The sequence below is a fragment of the Excalfactoria chinensis genome, chromosome 7 (assembly GCF_039878825.1).
Source record: "Excalfactoria chinensis isolate bCotChi1 chromosome 7, bCotChi1.hap2, whole genome shotgun sequence".
Lineage (NCBI taxonomy): Eukaryota > Metazoa > Chordata > Aves > Galliformes > Phasianidae > Excalfactoria > Excalfactoria chinensis.
This window is the reverse complement of record NC_092831.1, coordinates 9,706,572-9,731,215: the sequence shown is the minus strand read 5'-3', so window position 1 is coordinate 9,731,215 and position 24,644 is coordinate 9,706,572. Positions and strand designations below refer to the sequence as shown.

The following is a 24,644-nucleotide window of genomic DNA, read 5'->3' as shown; positions in this document are numbered from 1 at the left end:
CCCTGCACAAGGGATGCTGAAACCTCTCCCGTCTTGCTTTTGTATAATCCTTTAATAAACTTCACTATGTTTGTCCTGCTCATCTGTGCATAGCAGAACACAGCAGGCTCCTACTGAGGCTTGGCTGGAGATGCTTTGGCGAGTAAGAGAGACCAACAGCTGGCTTGGAAATACTCCTGCTGCCTTCAGAAGGGGGTCAGATTGACAGGACTCAAGAGTATATGCTGGCTTGGTGTGCAGGAGGCAGGACCAACTTGCACATGATCTGTTCTTTGTGTTGCTCTTAGCCTTGAATATACTTTAAAGTCATTCTTGCCTGTGAAATGGGCTTAACAGAGATGTTCTCCATGTCTTGTTAGCAAGAACTGAAGACAAAGTAAGGATCTGTGGTGTGAGCAGATGCCTCTTTCCTGGTTTATCAACTGCAAACTTGGCTCCATTATACCCAGCACTAGCAGCAACTTGGTGCTGGAGCTAGGGGTGAGTTTATGGAGACACTGGTACCAACTTCAGATCCTAGGTATGATCTGTGCTTTTTCTGATAAGAAACAGGAGGAGTATTTGGGAAAATGCTTTGAATATTTGCCTTTTAAAGAAGCCAGATAGAATGGGAAGAAAAAGCCCTGCACTGCACCCAAAATGCCACAGAGCTGCAGTCACTGATGGTGGTTTATGGGAAGGCTGTGAATTTTGCTGTAATTGCAGTCATCACTGGGGAGGTAAGGTCTGGTAAGGAGCTCCCTGGATTCCCATGGGAAGGGCAAATGAGGAGGGACACCAGGGTGCCTGCTGGGAACCAGGGGCTCCCTACCCAGCATAGAAAGCATTTGCATCATAAGGATCCCAGAGGTGGCCTTTTGTATATAAGGAGACAGCGGGTTTGAAGCTGCTTCTGGGTGCTATCTGTGCCCTCAGGATTAAACTGCCCCATAGGGGAAGTCAAGGATGTTCCAGGGAGTTGGTGTGGAAATGTACTCTGGTCCTGGGACAGCAAAGGAATGACTTAATACAGTGCAGGCACCCATGACATCCAGTGTCTAAGGGTGATGAGTGTTTCAGTGGTTATGACATGGGGTAACATGATTTTTCAGTGGAGCGGGACCCCTGTGGAATGAACCTGACATTACCACAACGCAGGACGGATTGATGCTTTTCTCCTAAATCAGCAGGCTCTAGAGGTCTCTGGGACCCTGGATTTTTATTCATCTCACATCTGTGCAGCATACGGGGCTGTGCTGGGTTGATGTGTGTAAGACAGCTGGGAGTATGCCAAGCAAACAGGAGGTCTGTGCCACAAAGTGCTCACAGCCCCAACCTGCAGAAGGTTTAGGCTGCACTCCCCAGCTCTTACTGAGCTCTGCTGTTGTCTTTCTTTATGGCATCTCCCTCCCCTTTCTGCCCTGGCCACAGAAATGTGCTCAATTAGGGTTAACTCAAACTGAATCAAACTTCATGCCTGAGGTTGGAAATCTTCCCAGTCAACTCACCACGGCCACAGAGCATGGTGGGAGACGAGGCGAGAGGGGAGATGAACACTTTTCAGAGAAACGAATCCAAGGAAAGTTTGTTCACTTTTATTTCTGCAGGAGATGATCCTCCCAAAGGAGATTTCCCTGTTCAGAAAAAATCTCCGGTGAGTGTTACAGCTCATTTACTTTGCTATGCTTTCTGCTCAGCTTGCTCTAAACATTGCAAGATCTCTCTGTTCTTTCCTCTTTTGTGCTCTGGCTAGAGACAAACACCCTTTCTTACAGAGGGTTGAAGTAAGTGTTAACAACTTCATGCAAAAATCCCTCCACTAACCTGATTAAGTTGACAAAGGGCAGCTTAAAGTGAAAAAATGAACTGTTTGCATCCTTGGGGAAAAATAAAAGAGTAAGGGTTTTCATTGCTGCTTTTTCCCTGAATGCTCCTTTCCTTGTGGGAAAGGACTTCCTTCTGTGAAGTGCAGGGAGCTGTCATGCATGGGGAGGGGGAGCTGGGTTGTGCATTTGCTTCCTTTGGTGAAACCACAGAGACAGGTTTCCAGGTGCTGCTAAGCAGGAGGAGGGATGAGGACTTTGGACAGGCCACTGACGCGTGTCCCAGAGCCTCAGCTTTACATCTTTGGCTGTGAGTTAAGCCAGATTCAGTGTTTTCTTACCTTGCAGCTCTCATGATTGTGTAGGTTTTCAGGCTAGTTCCAACTGAGGGCTTGACACTAAGATACCTTACACTGTATTGGCTTTGGTGAGGAAAAGGCTTGTTTTGCTTTGATTCACAGGACAGTGTGGTAGTAATTGCTCTTACAGCCAGTTATGTCATAAGCAAGCCAGATATTTAGCTCACTGTTTTAATACCATGCAGGCATTAACTATTGGATATTCAGAGCTCCTGTGAAATACTAATCTTAGTCCTATTTTGCAGCTAATCAGCAAGAGAGAGGAGTGAAAGCAAACAACTCTGCCACTGGCACTTTAAGTGATCTCTTTTTTTCTCTCTCTTTTTTTTTTCTTCTTGAAGACACAGATCTATCAACTTCCACAGTATTTCTAAGAGCTCCATAATCCTGCACATCCCAGGCTTACAGTGGTTAGCTAAGCACAGCAGTATAGCTGTGTGCTCGTCAATCCAGGTTTAGCCTCTTTGCTTTTGCTGGGGCTATCTGCTGAGCAAGGTCCTCCTCTGCAAAAGTGAGCAAACTGCAGCTGGCTCTTCCCATGGATGAAGGCTGCCCACTTTTGGATGTCCAGGCAGGCCCCATGCAGGTCAGTGATATAGCAGAGAGAGCACCTGAGTGTTTCTGTGTGCGCTGATGCTGTCTCACAGCATACAGGCCAGACGAAAGTGTCCCTGCTTTGTAAGTCCCTTGCTCAGCATTTGTAAGCAGTTACTTAAGGTGCTGGCACTGGGGCAGGTTTAGCTGTACAGTCCCTCCTCCTGCTCCCCTTTTCCTGCTTGCACACGCTCATCTATTGGAGGTGCCCATCCCAGAGCAGGAGCCACTGCCAGGGTTTCTGTCACTGCAGGTCACAGTGTGGCACGTGGTACCTCTTACTGATGCAGACAGATCCTGCAGGGTTTGTGCACGAGCAGTGATTTCAGGCAGCAGTGTTCCCTACACCTGGCTGCCTTGGCTTGTGGAGTCCCATTCTGTATCTGCATTAAATGCTATTTAAATATCAGAGTACTGATAACGAGGTCTGGGAAAGAGTGGAAGAAAGATATCCCTGTTATGTCATTTTATTTCCAAGTTCAAAAAACGCCACAAAGTAACCAGAGGAAGCATTTTTTCCTCCTTATGGCTTTCCCTCCATATTATTAAGAACGTGTTACAGGAGAGCATTGTGTGTTTGTGCATTTGCAGCTTATATATGCTGCCATTATTCAGGCTGGTCTAAAAGCAGAAGCCCTCAGTACAGTTTCCAAGGGAGCACCCTCTGTGCACTCTGTCTTGGTAGCCATATGCTGAGCATGACAGCTTCAGCACAAACGATAAATGAAATGGATAATTACATCTTTATTCAAGTGAACCCAAGAGTCCAAGGGTTTCTTAATAACAAGGCATTCCATGAATAGCGAGAGGAAAATACTTCAAAAATCACAAAAATATCGCAGATACTGGGTTAGGTAATGGAAATGGGTTTAGTCACAGTGTTGTATTGGTTTTGTTTTTATTTTATTTAGCAAACAGTTTCTTCTCTTCTGTAGTCCTTGTATAGTCTTGAGCAAGACACCATGATTAGCTAGTCATCTAACCTAGGAGGCATTGCTTTGGGAATCCAAATAAGCTCAAGTCTCGTGGTGGAATAAACCTCAATAAACACATCTATCTTCTTATCTGTGTTTGCATTTGAGACTCTGGGAAGTAATACAGGAATTCATTATTTCTGACACAAGGTACAGAAATGCATACGAAGAGTTCATCTCACCATACCACGGCTGTTTAAAACTTCGGATGTAAATGCAGATGACAGTCTTACACCCCCGTCCCTCGCCTCATGCATGGCCAGCCTGTCTTCCCACTAATTGGCAGAGCTGTGAAATCTTGCTGTCCCTGGTGGGAGGCAGTGGAGATAAGCAGCTTCCAGCAGCTGCTTAGCTGGGACCACTGTGGGTAGTAGAGGGACAGTGGCCTGCACAAGGTCATGTTAAGACCTGGCTGTTCAGGTGCCTTGCACTTCACCTGGAAACAGCAGATTTTAGCTTGAGTGAAGTTGTTGTCAATAAAAAAGTAGCCAGTCTCAGACAGGTTTGAGAAGCGTGCAGCTCTTTTGTTTGTTTTTTGTTTAATGAGTTGAACTGTCCATAGCTCTGCCAGCGTTCTTGGGATATGAAATAGCTGCTGTGGCTGAAGCTCTGCTGCAGTAAATGCAGTGGTGCAGTTTAAGGTAACTGAGGTGCAGAGATTGAGGGCAGTTGACACTGAGGTAGAAGCAGCTCTCTAGGTGCTGGGGGAGGCAGCAGTTTCAGGGGAGAGCAGTAACTCTGTGTGAAGTATAGATAAAAATGCATCTGAAGGTGTTTCTTGTGTCTCAGTGGGATGTTATGTTACAGCATAGAGGCAGTACGATCTTTCCAAAGAAGTTTCTAGAGCTTAGGGCATGGCAGATGTTGGCTGCTGGCAGTGCTGGAGTCCTTATGCTGTTTCTTATGGGGTCCACATCTGCCAGGTGGGTTCATAGAGAACCCTAACCAAAGCAAGATGGCTGTGTGGCCTCCTTACTCCTTTGAGTCTAACCTGCAGGTTAGCCAGGCAGCACTGAGCACCTGGGTTTCAGACTGCACTCATTTCTGCTGCCCAGGTGCTGTGTGGATGTGTTGATGGGGTGAAAGCTGTCACTAAGCTGATATGTCCTGCTTTAATTCCTGTAGAAACTCTGTGGCTCCAACTACCCCCTCAGCATTGCCTTCATTGTGGTGAATGAGTTCTGTGAGCGCTTCTCCTACTATGGCATGAGAGGTATGTGACCCATGGGAAGAGACTTTCCTATCCTTGGGTTTCTGTATATGATGGCCTGGTGTTCCAGAGTTCTGCTGTACGTGGTCTCAGTTGTCCTTCAAAGTAAACTGGTATTTTGGGATATAAGCATGAACAACACACCCTGATGTTGAAGCTAGACCTGTTTTAAATAGGAATTGGGACTAGAGACCTCCAGTGTTGCTTCCAGTCTAATTTTTTTATATCATTCTCGGTCTCAAACCTGTTTTTCCAGTGTGTGATGTCTCAGTTGTGCGCATTCTCTGTGTCTGAGAATTGAATCATATAGGCACCTAATTTGCAAATAGAAAATATGCATAAACAGAACTACAGGTTCAGGTGTGATAAGCTAGAAAGCATATTTTCTAGCTAAACATAAATGCTTATGAGCAGGGGAAGCCTGATACTCACATACCTCATTTGAGCTTCTCCTGTGTCAGGGATTATGAGGAATAGATCTGAAAGCACAGATCTTTCCACAGCAATGCTCATAGCTGGTACGCAAGTCCTTGTTTTCCTTGTCACTGTGATGTAGCTTCCTGCTTACCCACAGAGATGCACATCAATTATCTGATGTGGTTTGCTTGCTTCCTTTTAGCTGTCCTGACGCTGTATTTCATAAGCTTCTTCCACTGGGATGAGAATCTCTCCACTGCTGTGTACCATGCCTTTTCTGCTCTCTGTTATTTCACACCTGTCATTGGAGCCATCATGGCAGACTCGTGGCTGGGGAAATACAAGTAAGTAGACATTTCTCTAATTCAGACAGGATCTGTTTGCACTGTACAGTCTGCACGAGATTCCGTGCTGCCTGTGCTCCTGATTTTGAGCTAGTTCAGGGTGCAGCAAAGACATGCTTATGACATATTAACAGCTTCTCTCTGTTAATGGATGAACAACTAATATGTTTGCTCATGCTGTTACATGCTCCTCTTTCACCCAATAACCAATAGGCAATGCAATTCAAGTCAATAAATTAAATCATAGATCACAGTGTTCTTCCACCCTCCTTCTCCATGAACCTTGGGGAATCTAAGATGGGTGGTTAACCCTCAGCTTGCCAAGTTCTGTTGCTGAGATAGATTCAAAGTTGGTAAGGAAGCAATATTGTCCTCTGGATCTAGTAGTTTCAGATGAAATGTCACTAGCTGTACTCACATATGCTTTCTCAGCTTAGGGAATGCATTAACACAACCACTTTTATCCCAGAGTAACCTGGGTTCAGACAGACCATCTCCCTTAGTACAAAACCAGCTAAACTCTCCCTGAGAAAATTAGGGACTCCTCTCTTAGGCTGATAATTTGCAGGGCAGGGCCACCATCTGTCCCAGAGTGGTGGTGAGCAGCTGTACACAGACCATTCTTTCCTTGGTACTGTCTGCTCTCTGCCTGAGGAGTCTTGCTGTTAGTGATGAAGTGCAGCTGAACCCTTCCCTACAGGTCTAAGCACATCTGGCAGTGTGAGTCTCTACATGGAAAAAAATGGCTGCAATATGCCTTTGTAGCAGAAAGCTCTTAAAGAGATATCAGTATTCCTTTTTTTGTTGTCGTGCTTTATTTTAGTCATTTTCTTGAGTGAAATAAACCTACACACACACACGCACACACACACAAAGTTGGCTTGTTTTTTAACTTCATTAGTTGCCTGTGAATGCTCACTGCTATTTGAGGATATCCATCTTGCAGTGTAATGTTGTGAAAAAATAAACCATTAGGCAAACTTTTGTGCATTAGGCAAGAGATTTTTCCCAGAGCAGTCCTCTAGTCTTTATAAATGGTAGCTTTTGCTGCAATAGCTAAACCAATACTAAGAACAAGATAACAGATTAGAGGAGCTCACGGGGTTTCTTTTAGATTCTCTTTCCTAACAAGTCCTTCCATTCTTGCTTTGATTGTTTTGTCTGCACATAAATACATAAATATGTTGATCTTGAAGACAATGAAGCAATGTAATGCACTCAAAAGCCTGACCCTCCTGGTCAGATTTTCTGCTCACACTCACCAAGATGTGGGAAGCAGATAGATGAGCTCAGTCCTCCAGAGGTGCTTGAGATTCAATTCAGACTTGTAACAGGAAAACTACACTCCTAATTTGGTTGTAGTAATCAGGTGTGTTGAAAGCATGCAGCAGTCCCTGCAGATTCCTTCCAGCACAGTTAAGTGCATTCTACAAACTGCCAGTTATTAGTAGTCTGGAAACTGAGTTAGACCTGAAGAGTACTCATCTATTTGCAGTGTGGAACATTTAGCTTATTCTGCCCAGCAATCTCCCCAAAGAAAGTAGTATCTATGCTTCCCTAATCTCAGCCCATTTGCCTATCTCCTTTTTCCAGCATGCTATATGTTGACGTGAAAGTTATAGCTGTCTGCAGTACTGGGGATATGGACAAAACTATTCCTTGTGCACCTGCCAAATAGACCTTTCATATCAGGAAACACAGGCACACTCTGTTTAGAGATTGTACGTCACCCAGCACCTTCAGTCACTGCTGTTTGCTTTGCTTGTAGGACTATCATCTACCTCTCCATTGTGTATGTTGTTGGCCATCTGATAAAGTCAGTCGGTGCAATTCCATCCCTTGGCAACCAGGTGGTTCATGTGTAAGTAGCAGCTGAAGCTGAACGTTTTCATAGGTTGCAATGGTAGGTGGTTCACCCAGTACTGTCACTTGTTTCACCTCCAACAGGCCAGCAGTTTGGAGGGGAAGTGTGAATTCACCAGGAAAAGCTTGGAACAGTCACCAAGACTGAGCCCTCTGATACAGGGACTTCTGATCACGCCTCTCAGCTACATTATGCTACTGGAGTTTGGTCTCTTCCATCGAATTACTCATACAAACTCCTTTCTCCCTCATTTTCTCATTGCTATAGCTATCCAGCTCAGCAAGTCCCTTTGTGTACATGGGAAGACTAAATCCTAAATACGCATTTTTTGATGTGTGACTGAGGAATGATCTGTGTTATTTAGAATCACAGGATTGCTCAGGTTGGAAAAGACCTTAAAGATCATTGAGTCCAACTGCAGCCTAACCATACTTACCCTAACTAACAACTGTCTGCTAAATCATGTCTCTGATCACCATGTCCGAATGGTTTTTAAACACATCCAGGGATGGTGAGTCAACCACCTCCCTGGAGGGCCTATTCCAGTGCTTAACTACACTTCCAGTAAAGAAGTTTTTCCTGATATCCAGCCTAACTTGTAGGATACTACTCTTCTTGCCCTCTAGACTCTGAACTGATAGGAATGTCAAAGTAGTTTTCCAGCTGGCATTGCTGAAACCACCATGCTGTTTTTACCAAGGTGGACCTGGCACTAAAAATACATGCATGCAGGCAGGAGTACATCTGGTTGATGGAGTAGCTTGCTTTTGTCCTAGATCTGGCCAGTCCTGACACTCCTGTTCCACTCAGAAATAATCAGTAATCTTTTGGACCAGCAATGGGATTTTGAGGAGCGCTGGGAGGTAGAAAGCACCCAAGAGCCTAATTCAAAGAGACTGGAAGCCTTATATGCAAAGGGTCTTTTTGTTTTGTTTTAATTTTCCTTTTCTCAATTGATTTCTGCAGCCTTTTGTTCTCAGATGAATGAAAAATGGTCCCTTGGATCTTTCATGTCTGGTATACTCAGTGGGCCTCCGAATAGCAAGAAAATGACAGATGCTGTTTGTTCAATTGACTGATGCTGAATGCAGAAATGAGGATAAATAAATATATGTATATATATTTGCAGTTAGCTGGCTCATCATCGTTGGCAACGTGCAAGAGACGGTGATACGAGAGGAATTATGGTTGGGTGACGCTAAAATGTTCCCATAAGCAGTGGAAGGGTTCTGCAATGGTGTTGTTTTTGTTCTTGCATGAAGGGTCCTGTCTATGGTGGGTCTGTTTTTGATCGCCCTTGGAACGGGAGGTATCAAGCCCTGTGTCTCTGCATTTGGTGGGGACCAGTTTGAAGAGGAACATGTAAGATTTATTTTCTTTTCTAAACTCTGCAGTGTCTGGGTATCTTATGAGGGTGTTCATGTATTTAGATTCTGTTGTACTAGAGCCTGTTTGCTAGGAATTATGTAGGAATGATTTGCCTGGACAAGATGTGAGGTAGGATGGTTTGCATAAGACCAGAAAGAATTAAGAAACTTCAGAGAAGAAGAATGACAAAAGAACACTATTGATATCAAGAAGGATAAGTCATAATAAAAATAATACATGCAATAATAAATAATACATATATTGTGTGTTGGAGGAGTTGGATGGTCCTGTATAATATAGCATAGAAAGACTGCCATTTTTGAGCCAGCATAATGACCATAATTATAACACAATGCAACACAATGCAGCAAACAAAAAGGAAGACTGTACTGCTAGCCTCTCTGCTTGGGAATTTTCTCTCAAAACAGGGACTGGTCTGTTGTAAGAACTATAGGAAATTATTGACTTCTGAAGGTAATTCTAGTACCCGGTGCGGTCAGAATGTTTTATAGATATCCCAGAATAGGAAGTTCTGAAGAGTTGGAAAAATGTTTACTTTTAGTTCTGTATTGCATCCTGCAAATTACTATCCAATTTCTTCACGTTCTCATTCTCCATCACAAGGACTTTAGCTGGCCTTCATGTTGTGTAATGCACCAATCTCTAATTCCCATTATGCAAACCAGTGGCTAAAGTAGCACCTGAAGAAGTGAAATGGGTCAGAATGTACTACTTTCAGCAATTACCATGCATATTGTAAGTCACAGAAGGCCACAGGCAGGCCTAAATCCAATAAGAATTATTTAGGATTGTGTATTAGAAAAAAATATGCAGAAATATACTGAAAATGTATATACTACTGAAAAAGACTGGGACCTTTGGGAGATGGAAATCCCTGTCAGTGGAGGTGTTGAGCAAGGACGTTCAACAAGCGGTCTGTCAGGAAAGCTGCTGATGGATTCGGATGACAGATAGTTGCTCAGCCTTAGTGAAGGTAGCTCTGTAGGGCGGTTTGATGTTTGCCTTTTGCAATGCAAAAGGCATGTAGTTAGCATTTACTGAATTAAAATGCTTGTTTTAAAATGTGGAGAAGGCTTGGTCTTTCTGCACGTCAGATATATGATACTAATGTGATGAGTCTTATGATTCAATACTTAAAAGCAGATCCTTCTGCAGGTGTGTGCATTGTGGGCTGCCAGTCAGACCTGCTGCTTTAGAGGATGCTGCAATCAAAGGTGGTCACCACAACTCTGGCTGGCAGTGCAGCACACTGCTCTGGGGATGTGCTGTGCATGCACCAGCATGTGGGCATCTCAGGTCACAGTGCCAATAGTTCCCCCACAAGGACTGTAACAGGTGCTACAGCAGCATTTGCAGAAGTGCTACTTCTATGAATATTAATGATTAATAATGTTTATCCAGCATCTTTCAATTACTACCTAATTACAGGATGATAACATGTCCCACTTATCTTCAGAGTGTTTTATAGACTTCAGCTAATGAATCTCAGCATCCCAGTCAGGCACATAATATTATTATCCCAAACTTACCATCACAACTCAGTTACAGAGAAAAACCTGAACTGCTCGTGGCTATGTGGGCCTGTGCCTGTTCTCCAACAGTCAGAATACACCTCTCCAACAGATTTATCAAATGCTAAGGCTCAGACATTCCCTTGTGCTGCCTTCAAGGGAAACTAATTTAGAAAAAGAAACTGTAAAAAGCCTTCTGATAAGGACAATATGTTCTGTTCTATTCCATCTTTTCAGAATAGAAACTTTGTATTTTACCAGTTTGAAATGACTTTTCCCTTCAGAAGACAAAAAAAAGAAAGGTTTCACGTATGTGATAGGAAATTTAAGTCTTCAAAACTGGAAAGAGAAGTTTTGATTTTGTAAGGGATGAAAGATTTAGAGCCAACCAGAACTTATTTTTTTTTCTCTCAGGAGTGCTGTTGGGGAAGAATTTCTGTGTTTTTTGTCTTTCACTCCAGCTAGAGTGAAGTAAGCTTTAGAAATTCCAAATGAGATGAAGAACTTGTTTTCCCCCTCAATTTTCAAGGCACCAATAAACTTCAGATGAACCCTTAAGTGCACGGGTTTAGCTGTTCCGTCTGGAAATGAGGGATGTGGTAGCCTGTATATAAAGTGAGTAAATGGATTGCTTCTGTGGTTTCCACGTGGAGATAAAGCTAAGTTTTGAGGCATAGGCACACCGTTGGCCTGGTTTTCTTTAGAGTACTTTGTAAATTCTTGGCTCTGCCACTTTCAGAACAGTAATACTACAAACAGTGATGGATTCTGATTCAGCAGGAGCTCAGATAGAGAAAATAGATTTATCTGCAGTTTTCCAAGTACCCTTGTCTATGGAATTAGCAGTCCAGGCTAAAAATGCCTGAACAAAATGATATTTACAATATGTTACATGAACGCACAGGCTGCTGTGCATGTTAATTAAGGACCAAAGCTGCTTTCAAACAGTTCCGTGTGGTTGTTAAGGTACTAAATAGCTTTCTCTTTGTTTCTTTGTTTTGCTGTTGCCAAGGCGATCAGGATTATCATGTACAGTACCTTTTCTCTAATTAGTTAATCCAAATCATGTTATTAATGCATGTCTGCTCCAAAGATTAAGAAAGGAAGGAAGGAATTCTTTTTTTCCCCAGTCAGTGTAAATTGCAAGCTGTTGGTCATTATTTTTGTATTCACTTCTGCTTCTCTGACCATTTTTTTCCATCACTTGAATCTATAAATGTGTATAATAAGGAAGTTTTAATACACCTTGAGATCCCAGGCTTGATTCCTTAAAAGTTGTCCTTTTACACATCTGCAGTTTTTCCCTTTTTAGTCCTGTTTTTCAGCCTTGTGGATATTGTCTCAAGGAGTGGAAGGGAACAAGACCACACCTCTGGGGAGCTTCCTCACATATGAGTTAAAGCTTCACATTCAAACCATGCTCAGGTCATAGGGATGTGGCTCAAGGTGCCCTAACGAGTTTGCTGCCATGCACTGAGCCATGTCCAGTTTGCCTACTGCCATTGCAGGACCTGGTGACAGCTGGGAGTGAAGCCCTAGAAACTGATGAAATACGTTGGCTGCCTAGGCTTGGGCTGTCTTTAAATGCTGGCTTCACCAACTCAGATTGTACAGATGGACATGATGTAGGCCAGGTAGCCTTCTTTCTCACCAAAACCTGTGTCAAATTCTTGATTCCTTCCAAACTGGGTGTTCTGTAGGAGGAAAGAAGGTCAGCAAGAATCCTTTAACTCTGTGAACTCTAATGTGTTACAATATCTGTTGAATTATGAGCTCTTGAATATGCTCCCATAGACTTCTTTTCCCCTACTAGACCGATGTTGACAGGCCTCAGCTTGATAATCTCCTGCCTTATAGATCCTTTTCATTTGCTGCCAGTCCCTCATCTGTGCTGTTTATATAAACTCAGAATATGCAGGTTTCTTTTTCTGTTTTTGTATGGGAGGAGAGGAGAAAAGAGCTCAGACATGGGAACACATGATGATCTTGTTGGGCTGTGCCAAGTTGTATTGAATTAGGTGACAAAGGATCTGAATAAGTAGATGCTCTCTCCATTCCAATCTTGCAACACTCTCAGTGCAGTGGCTTTTCCTCTGAAATGCCAAAAAGCCCCACAGTGCATCTCATGATTTGTGTGAGCATTTACCATCACCTGAAGACAAGTTTGTTTGCCTAACATTTTATGCACTTCCTGTCAACGTTTACCCAATCCTCCCAACAAGAGAATTGATAGCAATGAATTTGCAAGCCTGATGCTGTGCGTTAGCTGTGACACTGATACTGTCTTCTCTTGTTTTAGACCTCAGAGAGAAGCAAGTTTTTCTCCGTCTTCTATTTATCCATTAATGCTGGAAGTTTGATCTCTACGTTTGTAACGCCTGTATTAAGAGGTCAGTGTTGATTTAGAGTGAAACAATAAATTAGCTGCCCTCTGACTACTCCGCTGTGCATTGTTAGGCTCTGATGACAACTGAATGGCAGAAATTATATTATCTCTGGATTGGTCAGTGTACTGCATTTATGCCTTGTTAATCCTGCCATAGCAGCGTAACAGATTTATGGTGCTAGCAGCAGGCAAGTCACAAAAACCATATTCCCAGTTGTATTTCAATGCCAACCCAAAGAGCAGAATTAAAATATGGGAGGTGGAAAGATCTGAATTGTCATCTAATTCTTCTTGTATACAGTGAAGTATTGATCGCCGCCTTGCTTGCAGGTAACTTGTGGATAGGAATTGATCTCAGATGTGTCCTGGGCAGGCATTAGGACTGAGTGGTTTAGCAGGGGTGGATTTGGAGTCCTACATTTTCCTTCCACAGTGCGCTGCTGACAGTGGGAGGACTCAGTCCTGGCACCCAAGCATGTCTGCATGGGTCTGCTTGGAAGATTGCACCCCTGACCAATTACCCTTGAAAACAAAGCACAGGCCTCTGCCCCACTTAGGACCTACTTTAGATTCTGTCCCTGCTGCACTTCTTTCATTGTATCATAGTGCCTGGAAACCAGAGGTCTGGCATGCTATAAATACAGGCACAAATGCAGAGGGAGGGCAGCAGACCACAGGCAAAAGGGGTTGGGGGCAGCACAAGGTAACCTTCAATCTGATAATTTTTTGGCCTTCGGAAAACTTTCTTTATTTGCAGTAGTCATTTCACTGGGCTGTTCATTTCACAAAGCTGTGGGTGGTTGTGCTTGTCTTATATCTCACCAAAGTGTTGAGGCAAACACTCTCCTTGCCCAGGACTATCTTACATTGAGAAGGGGTTTTGCTCTGTGCCATCAGATGAAAATCTGATTCCTTTGGAACATCAAAACCTGCGCCAACACAGTGTAACAGTGAACTGGTTGCAACATGAAAATGAAGTGGAAAGGATGGGGAAAGAGTAAAATTTCTGTTAAGTGTGAAAAGTTTCCTTGGAAAAAAAAAAAAAGAAAAGAAATACAGTCCAAAGACATTTGGCAGAAACATGGAATAGATGTTTTTAGGTGGAAGAGTCCAGCTCACTTTGTATGTCGAAAGTTCAGTGTGTCCATAATATCTTGCTGCCAGCTTTGTTGGATTTCTGCTGATTTATGAAAACAAGCAAAGAAATGTTATGCACCACACACAGTTATGCAATTGATCGTGATTGCCCAGAGACAGCAAACGGGAACAACAGAAGGCTTCATGAGTTGGTTTCCTGTTAACTCTGTTGATTATTTTAGCCAAACTTATTTGTTGTTTTTTCTATGCAGGGGTGCAGTAATTTGTAGCCACTGCCAGACTTCGCTGCTGGTCACCCAGCCTTCTGAACTCCTGTGGTGTGAGCTAGGATGAGAGGCACAGGGTTTCAGTGAACCATACTTTAGATCAGACAAAGCCATGCCCTAACAAACCTGCGTTCCTGGTAGGCAAGACCTGGCTACCTGATGAGATTAGGAAGCTGGAGAGAAAAGGTATTGGAGATGCAACTAGTGTGTTAAGTCTAATCCTGAGCACTCTCTTATTTAGGAGTAGGGGTATTTGCTTCCACCTTGTCCGCTGCAGATCACTTATGAAATCAGATTCAAACTTTTGGCTCAAGAACGCATGCAGCTGGCACGGATGCTGTGAAAACACAGTACTGACTGTTTAGATCTATGTGAGCATATAATGATTTGAGGTTGTTTTAAATGTTTTGTTTTTGGTTTTTTTTTTTTCTTCTTTCCAAATTACAGTTCTTATCACTGCTTTCTACCTATTTGTCTCCCTTCTACTATTCTCATCAATATCCCATTATCAGCGTCTATTGCTGGCAGACACTAGCCCAGCTTCCAAATTGTCCTCGTCAAGTGAGGACAACTGTTTCAAGGAAATTCAATTCGTAGTGTCAAGCAGTAGCAAAGAAGATTTAAAGCCAAACCAAGTGACTGATTTAAGGGAAGCAAATCAAAGACCCAGGTAACATAAGGCTGATTATAATGAGATGCTTTTCTTTCTGAATTCTTTTTTAGGAGATGTGAAATGTTTTGGAGAGGATTGTTATGCTCTGGCGTTTGGTGTCCCAGCAGCACTGATGGTGTTGGCACTTGGTGAGTGGAAACCACCATGATTCTAGCCTGTAGCTACCATTTTTGAGACCATATGTGGCTGAGAAAATGCACAAGTTTACCAGCACTGGATGGATGCTGTGATGGAAAGCTCAAGAGTTCAAGCTCACCCAACTGTTCCACAGTTAAGAACAGTGAGAAAAAACGCTTGGTTCACTTAGTGATGGGCAGACTGGTTATCCTGCAATTCTATATCATGATACTGGTGAGAAGATGGTTGTTCTGTATAACAAATGAAGGCATCAGAGTAATTCTGATGTACTACAGCCCTGTCTGTGAGCAGGTTAGGATTCTCGGCTGCCATCTGAGCAGTACTCAAAGGCTCCAACTTAAAGAAGAGAAGCTTAGTATGTCACTTCTAACCTTCCCACACTTTTTTTTTGTAGCTTGAGGCCATCCTTAATGGTTCAGACTTTTGCTTCAGAATGTTTGCCACAGAAATCCCAGAAGAGGATGCTGAATGAGATGCCACTTTATTCTGAGCTAAGTTTGCTTAGCTGAAGTCATTCCCACAATTACAGTGACAGCCTATTATTATGTTGCAATAATAAGCCCTCATTGTCCAAGACTCAGGAGTGAGCTGCAATCATCCTGCTTCCTCAAGTTTGCATCTTAGGCCTGTTAATGTACTGGCAAGATGACTTCTTCAACCCCTCTCAAATACCCAGCAATTTCTGCATTCCCACAGTTACTCATCAGTAGCCAATATAGAGAACACCCTATTAGCTTTAGTTTCACTGCTGCAGGGGAGCAGTCCCCTTATTATATTACATTTGAGAGCTTTTAACACAGCATGGGTTGACTTCTCGTTCAACATGTTAGCTTAATTGAGAGACCATGCAATTGTATGAATTGCATCTATGATTTGGAAAGTTCATCCCCCTGACAATACTTAAGTTGTTTTTCCCTGTCAAACTTCCATCCTAGAGAAGGATCAGGGTGCTGGGGAAATGTCATCAGGTCACAACAGCAATTAATTTTCAAAAAAGAAAGTGCTTCAGTGTCTGAAATACAGGAGAGGACTGACATCGTTTATTTTCAAATACCAAACTTAATACAGGAATCTCAGTTCCCAGTGGGGTCAATGGAATTGCTGGGAGGCATTTTCAGCAAACTTAATGAATCACCATTAGGGAGGAACCAACAGCTTCACATGGAGATGCTAAAAATGAAGTATTGCTGTTACTCACTCTATGACTTTGGACAAGTCTCTTTGTTTGGGATTTACCTAAACTGGCTTCAGACACCTCTCTGGCAGCTCTGAAAGTCAAAACTGGATGTGAAGGATCTTCATAGTCCTGAAAAAGAAATGGTGAACCTCCAGTTGGAGAAAAATACCTACTTTTCTCCACTTGTTGCTTTGTTATATGGATTTCACACTCAGCTTTTATTGTGCTTCCCCTTGCTAACACTTTTGGAATTGCAGTGTAGTCAAAGGCTCTCAAGGAACAGGACAAATGATCTGCAATTGGATAACTCCAACTCTGACAGCATTTTGAAGCCTTGCTAATCTATTCTGTGTTTTAAGGGGGAAAGCAATAGCTTAAATTGCACATCCCTTCACAGAAACAATAACTGAAGGTAATTTCTCTTAACATCATTTAAATGTGCATGAAGTGCGAGTACACAAAGCTCATGCTGTATCTGGATTCATCCTCATGTGGTTGCAATGATTTGGGGCTAGTTTTACACACAGGTGTCAACATCAGTAATTAAATGTGGTTTGTATTTGAAGTCACTTTGTTGGTATTACATTGCCTCTTGTAGGATGTCACATATTTTCCAGTTTGAAGTCATTAACAGGGTCCTACATGTTTGTTTTGTTTGATAAAAGTACTGTCCTGTAAGCCTCAGAGGGAGAGGATTTCTGTTGAATATGAGGGTGAGGGATCCACCCCAGAAAACAGAGCAGGATTAAGCTTCAGTCATGTAAATTCTCATCTGGATTGTAATCTTTTTCAGTTGTGTTCATAGCTGGAAGTGGACTGTACAGAAAAACACCACCACAAGGAAATGTCTTACTTGAAGTGTGCAAGTGCATTGGAGTAAGTATGTGCCATTCTCTCTTCTTCATGTGTAACTCTGAGGCTGCAGGTGAGAAGAGTACAAAGGGAATAGGAAAGTGGCATCTAGAACACTTATGGATGCTGTTTCTGGCTGGATATCTTGCTGTTAACCTGTAAGGAATGAGGAGCACATTTATGTCCCAGCTTATCCTTCAGCATCACAATTATTTTTCGATAGCCACAAACTCTTCAGTAATGACAGTAGAAGCACTGGTGGGGTGTGCTGGTGAGGGCTGGAAGGAAAGTTCAGAAACATGACTTCTTTCAGCTGAACAATTTTACCGAAGTTATTCAGTTCAGCAGACAGTAATATTACATGTTCATATTATGCACGTTAAGTTACTCTACAGTTTCAGTATAGCCCTATCAACCGTTTTTCATAGTGTGTGAGCTGAATGTAGTATGTGAGAAACCCTGTCTTGTTTTTGAATGGATAGTGATGTTTCTTGTTCAAGGAGCTGTTGCAAACACCAGACGTTTTCTTTTCCTCTAGGTTAATGCTAGTGACAGATTTACCTTGGGGAAACAGACCAGATCTTAATGACAGGATTTCTAAGGGAGGCTGCCATTGTTTTTACCAGTCTGTTCAGTGGCTGGAGCAAGCAGCATGAACAAACAAGTTAAAAATTTGGTGTCGCTAATTTCTCCTGCAGTGAAAAAGCACCTTAAAAGCTGCTCTAGGACTGAGTGAGACATGGGCTGCATCAGAAATATGCGAAGGCAGACCTACAGAACAAGAAAGGAGTGAGAGTTCTGGTTTTGATATTGCTGTGGATAAGGAGGTGTTTCCTCCCCAGCATTGTGATTGGTCTAACAAGTGCCTTTCAGAAAAGAACAGAAGAAGAAAAAATGATGTTCAAAGATTAATCACATATCAGATTTTAAATCAAGCAAGAAACAGTTGTTGGAGGCTAATACTGGATTTGTTTGTGAAGGACAAGCTCTGGAGGTAGTTCATTCTCATATCACACCTTTAACCAATCAGTGTCACAGAGACTTTCCTGTGGAGCATTGGTTCTAAAGCATCTGGTTGTACATGCAGATTTTGGAAGTGTCCATCAGAGCCCTCATGATATGTACCTCCAGGGGTGGAAAGGGCGGTTTTGAGCTGGGAATGTGACAAGGGCAGATAGGTAAGACCTCTGAAATGGAAAGTTTAAATTAGGGGATAAGCATGAGGGAGTTATTCACCTGTTTTTCTCCTTAGTTTGCTATTAAAAACAGGCTGAAAAACCGCTCCCGTCAGATTCCAAAGAGAGATCACTGGCTTGACTGGGCGTCAGAAAAGTACTCGGTAAGTGACTTTTTACAAGGGAGGTTTGGAAAGGGAGACAAGCAGACTTGGGACTGGCCTGGCCACCCTACTCTTTATATGCATCTCCTCACTTGTCCTGTCCCTTCCCATGTCTGTACTCTTCTGACCCTTAATGGACAGTCGAGGTGCTGCACTGAAATGCAGAAATGCCATTATGGCCATGAATAAATGCAGTGAATAACTATTGTGTGGAAAAACATAGGAACTCTCACTCTTTGTACTTTGTAGTTTGAAGCCCCTGTTGGCTTGTCACTTGCATCTTATCTTTTTGTCTGTTTCCTTTATAGAAAGAACTGATTGGGGAGGTTAAAATGGTGACACGTGTTCTCTTTCTCTTCTTACCACTGCCGATGTTCTGGGCCCTGTTTGATCAGCAGGTACAGTACACTGCAGGCCTGAATTTGCATCCCTGTCATGCCAGAGTGACACCAAAGCATCTTGGAGACACAGTGCACTACCCTCCTGCCAGGTGTCTAGGGGCTGCTTGTGCTACGATGGCACAAAACTGCAATGGTTTTGCAAGACATCCAGCACTGTTGTCTTCTCTGTGCCCATGTTCTCTGTTCCATTGAACATCATGCAAACTACATCACTGTCTGCTTTCTTCTTAGGGATCCAGGTGGACTTTGCAAGCTACAAAGATGAATGCTGACTTTGTAAGTATTTAATGTCACTGGGGATAAGACTAGCAGTAATATCACTGCTCTTGCTTTTTAATCAAAGTCTCTCGCTAGTAAGGGCTTCTGCTTAATGAGTTTGGATGAGTTGCACTTTCAGTGATTAGATGCGAGAGGCCCTATGTGGCCATGTGCAGTTCATCACAGCACATCTTGGCAAGGAGCAAGGGCTGGGGAGTCACTGGCAGCCTGCAAAGTCACGAGTGCTGACATACTGGCAGCTGGTTGCTCTGTGACCCCCACTCAAGACAGGGAAGTCAGATGAAGTTCACACAGCCCTTGCAATATATAATGAGAGCTGTTGTGAATGTATACTTCTGCTCTGGCTCACTTGGTGATGCATTAGTGATGCCTCTAAGAATCAGCAGGAATCCTGTGCTTAGGGTCGAAATGTGGTGAGGATGAATTAGTAGCCATCAAGTACTTCAAAGGTGGGAGTAGCAGATGGAGCAGAGGGCAATGACAGGTGAATGCAGATCAGCTGTCTATCTAACAGTGTACACACAGTGTTTCCAGAAGTGTATTTAATAGGCCATCTAGATCTTACCTGCAGATACTCACATCAGAATTTAAATGTAAATGCCCATTTTACAGTTTAAAATCAATGTAAAGCCCCAGATTTGAGTCCTTTCTCTTAAAAAATGTAGCTCTCAGCACGTGATACACATTAGACTTAATTAATTCAAATAAGGCATGAAAAAGACTTACCCCACTTGTCATATTTTATCCACTCCAGAAAGACAAACAGTGAAAGTTCATAAAGTCTTTATGATGTGTATCTAGAAACTTTGTTTTCTGCCGTTGTGCTCACATACACTTAGTGATCCATCTGCAGAACATCTAAGAATCACCAGGAGTCACTTGTTAAACACTCCCTGGTGGAGAAGAAAACTGGTATGTATTTGTTCTACCTGCTTGGATGGGTTTTTGGCTTCTTTCAGTCTTGTTCAGCCTTAGTGAGTTGCCCCAGCTCATGAAGGTGAGAATTAACTGCAACACTGGGTTGATTTCTTCATTAGGGTTGTTGGAGATGGTGCTTGAATAATTCTGTGCTTCTGCTCTCTGAAGCCAAAGTTCTCAGCTAGGGAGACTGAATTAGCAGGGAATGGTTTAGTGTGACATGAAATGCTTGGAGGCTTGTTTTCTACTGGCATATTTGTACACAGAGTAGCAGGAGAAGAAGGTATTTGCCCAATCCTTTTAATTGCAAAGCTCCTTTGCTATGTCCACTGCTTTTCACTCTTCTAGGAGGCAGCTGCCAGCAGAAACAGGTAGGCAATCTATATTCAGCTCAGGACAAACCTGGCAGACAGAAGGCAAATTCCCATGGTGCTTTCTTGGAAAGATATTATTTCCTTCCTAATGTTTTCCTCTTTTCTCTTCATCTTAATTTCAAATGAAAAACTGTGGAGTTCAGACAAACGCCAGCATCTGCCTGGGGGGCAGCTCATCTGTCACTTTTGGAGTCCGAGATTCCTCTGTCTGTCTGTGATGGTCTTGCCCAGTTGCAGGGGATAGACACAGTGGTGCAAGGATATGGCAGCTGTTACAGCCTTAAGTTCTCTTGGCTTAAACCAAGAACAGTTGAACAACTGGCCAAAGCCCATTTGGTGCCTTTGGCAAATGGAGGGAGTACATGGGGGTTTGTACAGCCTACCCTCAAGGGTAATTTTCTGTTATCCTTTTGAGGTGTTTGGAACAAATGCCACCACAGCTCAGGGGTCTTGAAGCTTCAGGATATTCGCTTACAGGATTTGGGCTTTTCCATTAGAGAAGCAGAGGGTGTAAGCTCAAAATCCAGGTCCCAGCTTAGAACTGACATTCCCATTCTTCACCACTTATCTAGTCCTGAGCTCAGCTCATCTGAAAGATGGGACTCAGTACCTGTCCTGGCCACATCCCAAATGCCATGTATCAGGGCCTAAGTGCAGATTCCTTCTGCAAAATGATCCCCATCAAATTCTCTGTCTTTAGATGACAAGTGTCAGGAGCACAATGACAACTGCTAAAGCCAACATAAAGCATTTGAGGAAATCACCTTTGCTGATGAAAGCTATACTGTGAGCTGGTTGCTTATTTGCCATCAGCCATATATGCTATGCATGCTTATATGATGTTTATGAATCACTTGCCATATCTTTTTGTTTCAGGGAATATATGTCCTTCAGCCTGACCAAATGCAGGTAAAAATACTACAGGGTAGGAAATTACCCTTGGAAATATATTTTCTTGTTCTCTCTGATTCTTTTTTTTTTTCCCCTCATGGGACCAGTGGTCTTTCTCTTGTTTTGAAGGTAATAGCAGTGGTCCTGCTGGCTAGTGTAGTGTGGACTCTGACTTATTGCTCACTAGCTGTTTAACAGTCTTAACCTTGATGATCAGAAGATCCCAAGGATGTTGTAACACAGACATAAGGCAAAGGTGTGGGAAAACATGACACCTTAATATTTCTTGAACTAGTGCTGGCATATGGGGGATACAGGTTGTGTCTCTTTTTAACATGTCTCTGCACTGGGATCAGCCTTACACCTGAAATATGTTTCCTTTCTCCCTTCCTGCAGGGCAAATGAAAATAGGAAGGCTCTGTGATGATGCTGTGTTGTCACAGTTGATTACAGTTCTTATGCTGAACAGCTCTGAAGAAATTCAAAGCTGTTTCTTTCCCTAAAATCTTCCTTCAAAGCTGAAACTGAGCATCTCTCTCTGCTTGTTCTCTCATCGCTCCATTTTCTTGCTATGCCAGTGCTGACTGGCAGGCAAGTTCTGCCCTCCCAGGAGAAAAGCAGTTCCCAGGGGGTTCTCATGCTGTGTGGAAGTATGAGAAAGTGGCAGACTCACAAAATAGTGCCTGTTCCTCTGAGGTTTTGCTCAAGTCCCAAGCTGTTTCCATTATTGGTGATCTGTTGTTAAGGTCCCACCCAGCACAGCCCCTAAAGTTGCCTGCCTCTATTTCAGTGGGTTTTGTACTCTCTGAAAACACAGCTCTTCAGTTCTCTCTTCAGGGAAATTGCACCAATGGTGCTTGCTTACCTCTTGGAGAGGAGGGTATGAACAAAATGTATTTGTGCCTGTGAAACCCAAATAGCAGAAACTGTCAAAGAGCGAACAATGATTGTAGTTTAAAAGGAGGTTTTTAAGTGTTTGTTCCTGTCCTTTCTGTAAATGGAATTATGTCTGGAGGACATTGCTTTATGAGTTTAATTACTAAAAGTTGCTTTCCAGTCACTAAACTCCCATTGTTTTGTATTGCAGTTCTTAAATCCACTTCTTATTCTTGTCTTCATCCCAATTTTTGACCTTGGGCTCTATCCTCTGATAAGCATGTGCAAATTTAATTTCACGTAAGTACTTGGGGGGAATGTGGATACCTCAGTCCTTACTGTTTAGCAGCAAGTGTGTAGAAGAATAGCTTTAAAAGAGAAGAAACATGAATTTCTATACTTGTGCTTTACAACACTTGCTACTTCAGCCTCTCTGGCAGTGTCACTATCTTCCACAGGCCAAGGAAATTCCAGTAGGGAAAATTCATCGATGTTGGTTTCTGCTCTGTCATCAGGCTTTCCCTGAAAGCCAATATAAGCAGTCCCTCTTTGAACCTGATCAACGTGTCCTTCTCCTGATCTCCAGTATTTTTGTGAAGTAATTCCCTACCTGGAGCAACCGAATTCACTGTCCTGCTTGGGCTACATGTGATCTTGTGAAGGCAGATTCCCATGAAGATAGGTGCCAGTGGAGAAGGGGGTTTTCACAATAGCCCAAGTGTTCTATCCCAAGTCTGCTCTAAGTGCAGTGTTATAGGAGAAGACTTCTAGATCAGAACAGTTGTATCTGAGGACCAGTTTTTGCTTTCTGGGAGAGATTTGATTTTTGAGTATCTGTAGTCTGCCTCTGTGAGTTGATGTGCTTTAGCAGTGGGAATATGTGTGCTGTTGGAGTGCCTCAGCCAGTGCAGCTGCAGCTGAAATGAACCAAGTTTGCACTCTCCAACACCAGAGTGTGGAATGGGGAGATGAGTGGGAGATTGGCTTCACAAGCCCTAACTTGGCAGAAAGCTTCCTGTTTGATGACAGGTTCACAGAGTATCTCATCCAGCAGCACAGAACCATGCGCTGAACAGATCGGAATGTCACGCTGTTTCTGCCCCCTGGATGCTAGATACTGACAGGTTCTTCTCCAGTTCAGTCATGGATGTGGCAGTGAATTTACTGTAGCCTGCAAGGTTTTGCCTGTGTGTCTGCAGAAGCTTGTGCAACACAATCCCAAGGCACAATTCAGTGTCAGAATAACATTTATCACAAGATGCAAACAATAACAATTTTTTTCATAACAGAACATATAACTGAGGGACAGAATTTGGGTTCATAATCTGGGTTTCCCAGACCCCTGTCCATCTGGACTATGATTCAGACCATTACAAAGACTGGAAAACACTTAATCTAGATCCTTATTTGTTTAAAATCTTAATAGTTCAGCACTCAGTTTGGACCTGCCTTTCTGGACTTACCTTATACCTTTTTATATCAGATTGTTTCATGTAGTTCTGACAGAGTCGTTCTAGTTTTTCTCCAGTTTCAAAGCATGCTCCTTATTCTCTAGGAGCATAAATGTATTGGCAGGAGAAACAACCCAGAGTGATGACACAGATGGCCAGAAACACTGATGACATAAACTGTACATTTATTCTTCTTTTTATTCCTGCTGCTAAGTAGTATACTACTTATCTCTTGCTTTTCCCAGGGGAGACTTGAAGATGTATCATTTCTAGTGCTCACTCCAACATCACAGGTTAACATAATGCTATGTTCTATTCCCACTAGATGAGTTAGGAACAAGATACTATGAAACTTGCAAGCATAGAACTTTTTTTCATGGCAGTTTTAATTGGCCTCAGTGCTAGCCTCATGCAGAAAAATAGAATAGTTTTAAGTTAAATGATTGGCAATTTAAGCAGTACGTCATCCCCAGTGCCACCTGTTGGACAGTTCAATATGTGGATTTGGCACATCTTAGGCTCTGAGGAATAGTGTTCTATATTTTAAATTACTTTCTTAATAGTACCTCTTTCATTTGTTCCATAGACCTATTAGGAAAATGGCAACGGGTATGATCCTTGCAGGGATAGCATTCGGACTCGCAGCCATTGTAGAGGTCAAAATAAATGTAAGTATAGCAGAAGTGATTCCTCAGAAATATTTGGCTTTCCCTGATACGTTTTTATTAGTGTTTGCTGAATAATCTTTTTACCCATTTGGTTCCTTGATAGTCATCTTTAGTGTGTTCTTTACAATCAAGCATGCCGATCCAGTTGCTATATTCTTTCTTTCTCAGTCTACCTGTCTCTTTCTGTGTCTCTGTCTCTTTTTTGATCTTTGTAGTTTTGCTGTGCCTGTCATTTGTATTGATCTGTCTTCTAGGTTTCTACCATCGGTGATTGGCAGCCACCAGGTTAATGCGAGTGGTTAATTCCCAAAATGTAGTCTGTTCTCTTTTCTTGCTGTAGATTGTCTTTTACTGTTTATTTATTTATTTCAGTCCTTCCCTACTTCAGGCTGG

The 24,644-nt window shown here is 42.7% G+C and overlaps 1 protein-coding gene across 4 annotated transcripts in view; it reads left to right on the top strand.

Annotated features, from left to right (window-relative positions):
* Positions 1–420: 420 nt before the first annotated feature.
* Positions 421–24,644, top strand: part of SLC15A2 (solute carrier family 15 member 2) — a 37,604-nt gene continuing 13,380 nt past the window's right edge. Inside the window, exons 1-16 of one of the 4 annotated variants that reach the window (XM_072341395.1) lie at positions 421–480; positions 1,587–1,633; positions 2,503–2,747; positions 4,855–4,942; positions 5,559–5,700; positions 7,469–7,561; positions 8,827–8,926; positions 12,764–12,854; positions 14,938–15,015; positions 16,996–17,078; positions 18,307–18,393; positions 18,702–18,791; positions 19,026–19,070; positions 21,242–21,274; positions 22,344–22,432; positions 24,170–24,251. In XM_072341395.1, the coding sequence (XP_072197496.1) occupies positions 2,700–2,747; positions 4,855–4,942; positions 5,559–5,700; positions 7,469–7,561; positions 8,827–8,926; positions 12,764–12,854; positions 14,938–15,015; positions 16,996–17,078; positions 18,307–18,393; positions 18,702–18,791; positions 19,026–19,070; positions 21,242–21,274; positions 22,344–22,432; positions 24,170–24,251 (1,149 nt within the window). In that variant the 5' untranslated portion in view covers positions 421–480; positions 1,587–1,633; positions 2,503–2,699. Of the gene's footprint in view, positions 481–1,271; positions 1,634–2,502; positions 2,748–4,854; positions 4,943–5,558; positions 5,701–7,468; positions 7,562–8,826; positions 8,927–12,763; positions 12,855–14,937; positions 15,016–16,995; positions 17,079–18,306; positions 18,394–18,701; positions 18,792–19,025; positions 19,071–21,241; positions 21,275–22,343; positions 22,433–24,169; positions 24,252–24,644 lie in introns of those variants that run through there. The other 3 variants (XM_072341394.1, XM_072341393.1, XM_072341397.1) reach the window with 3 other exon arrangements.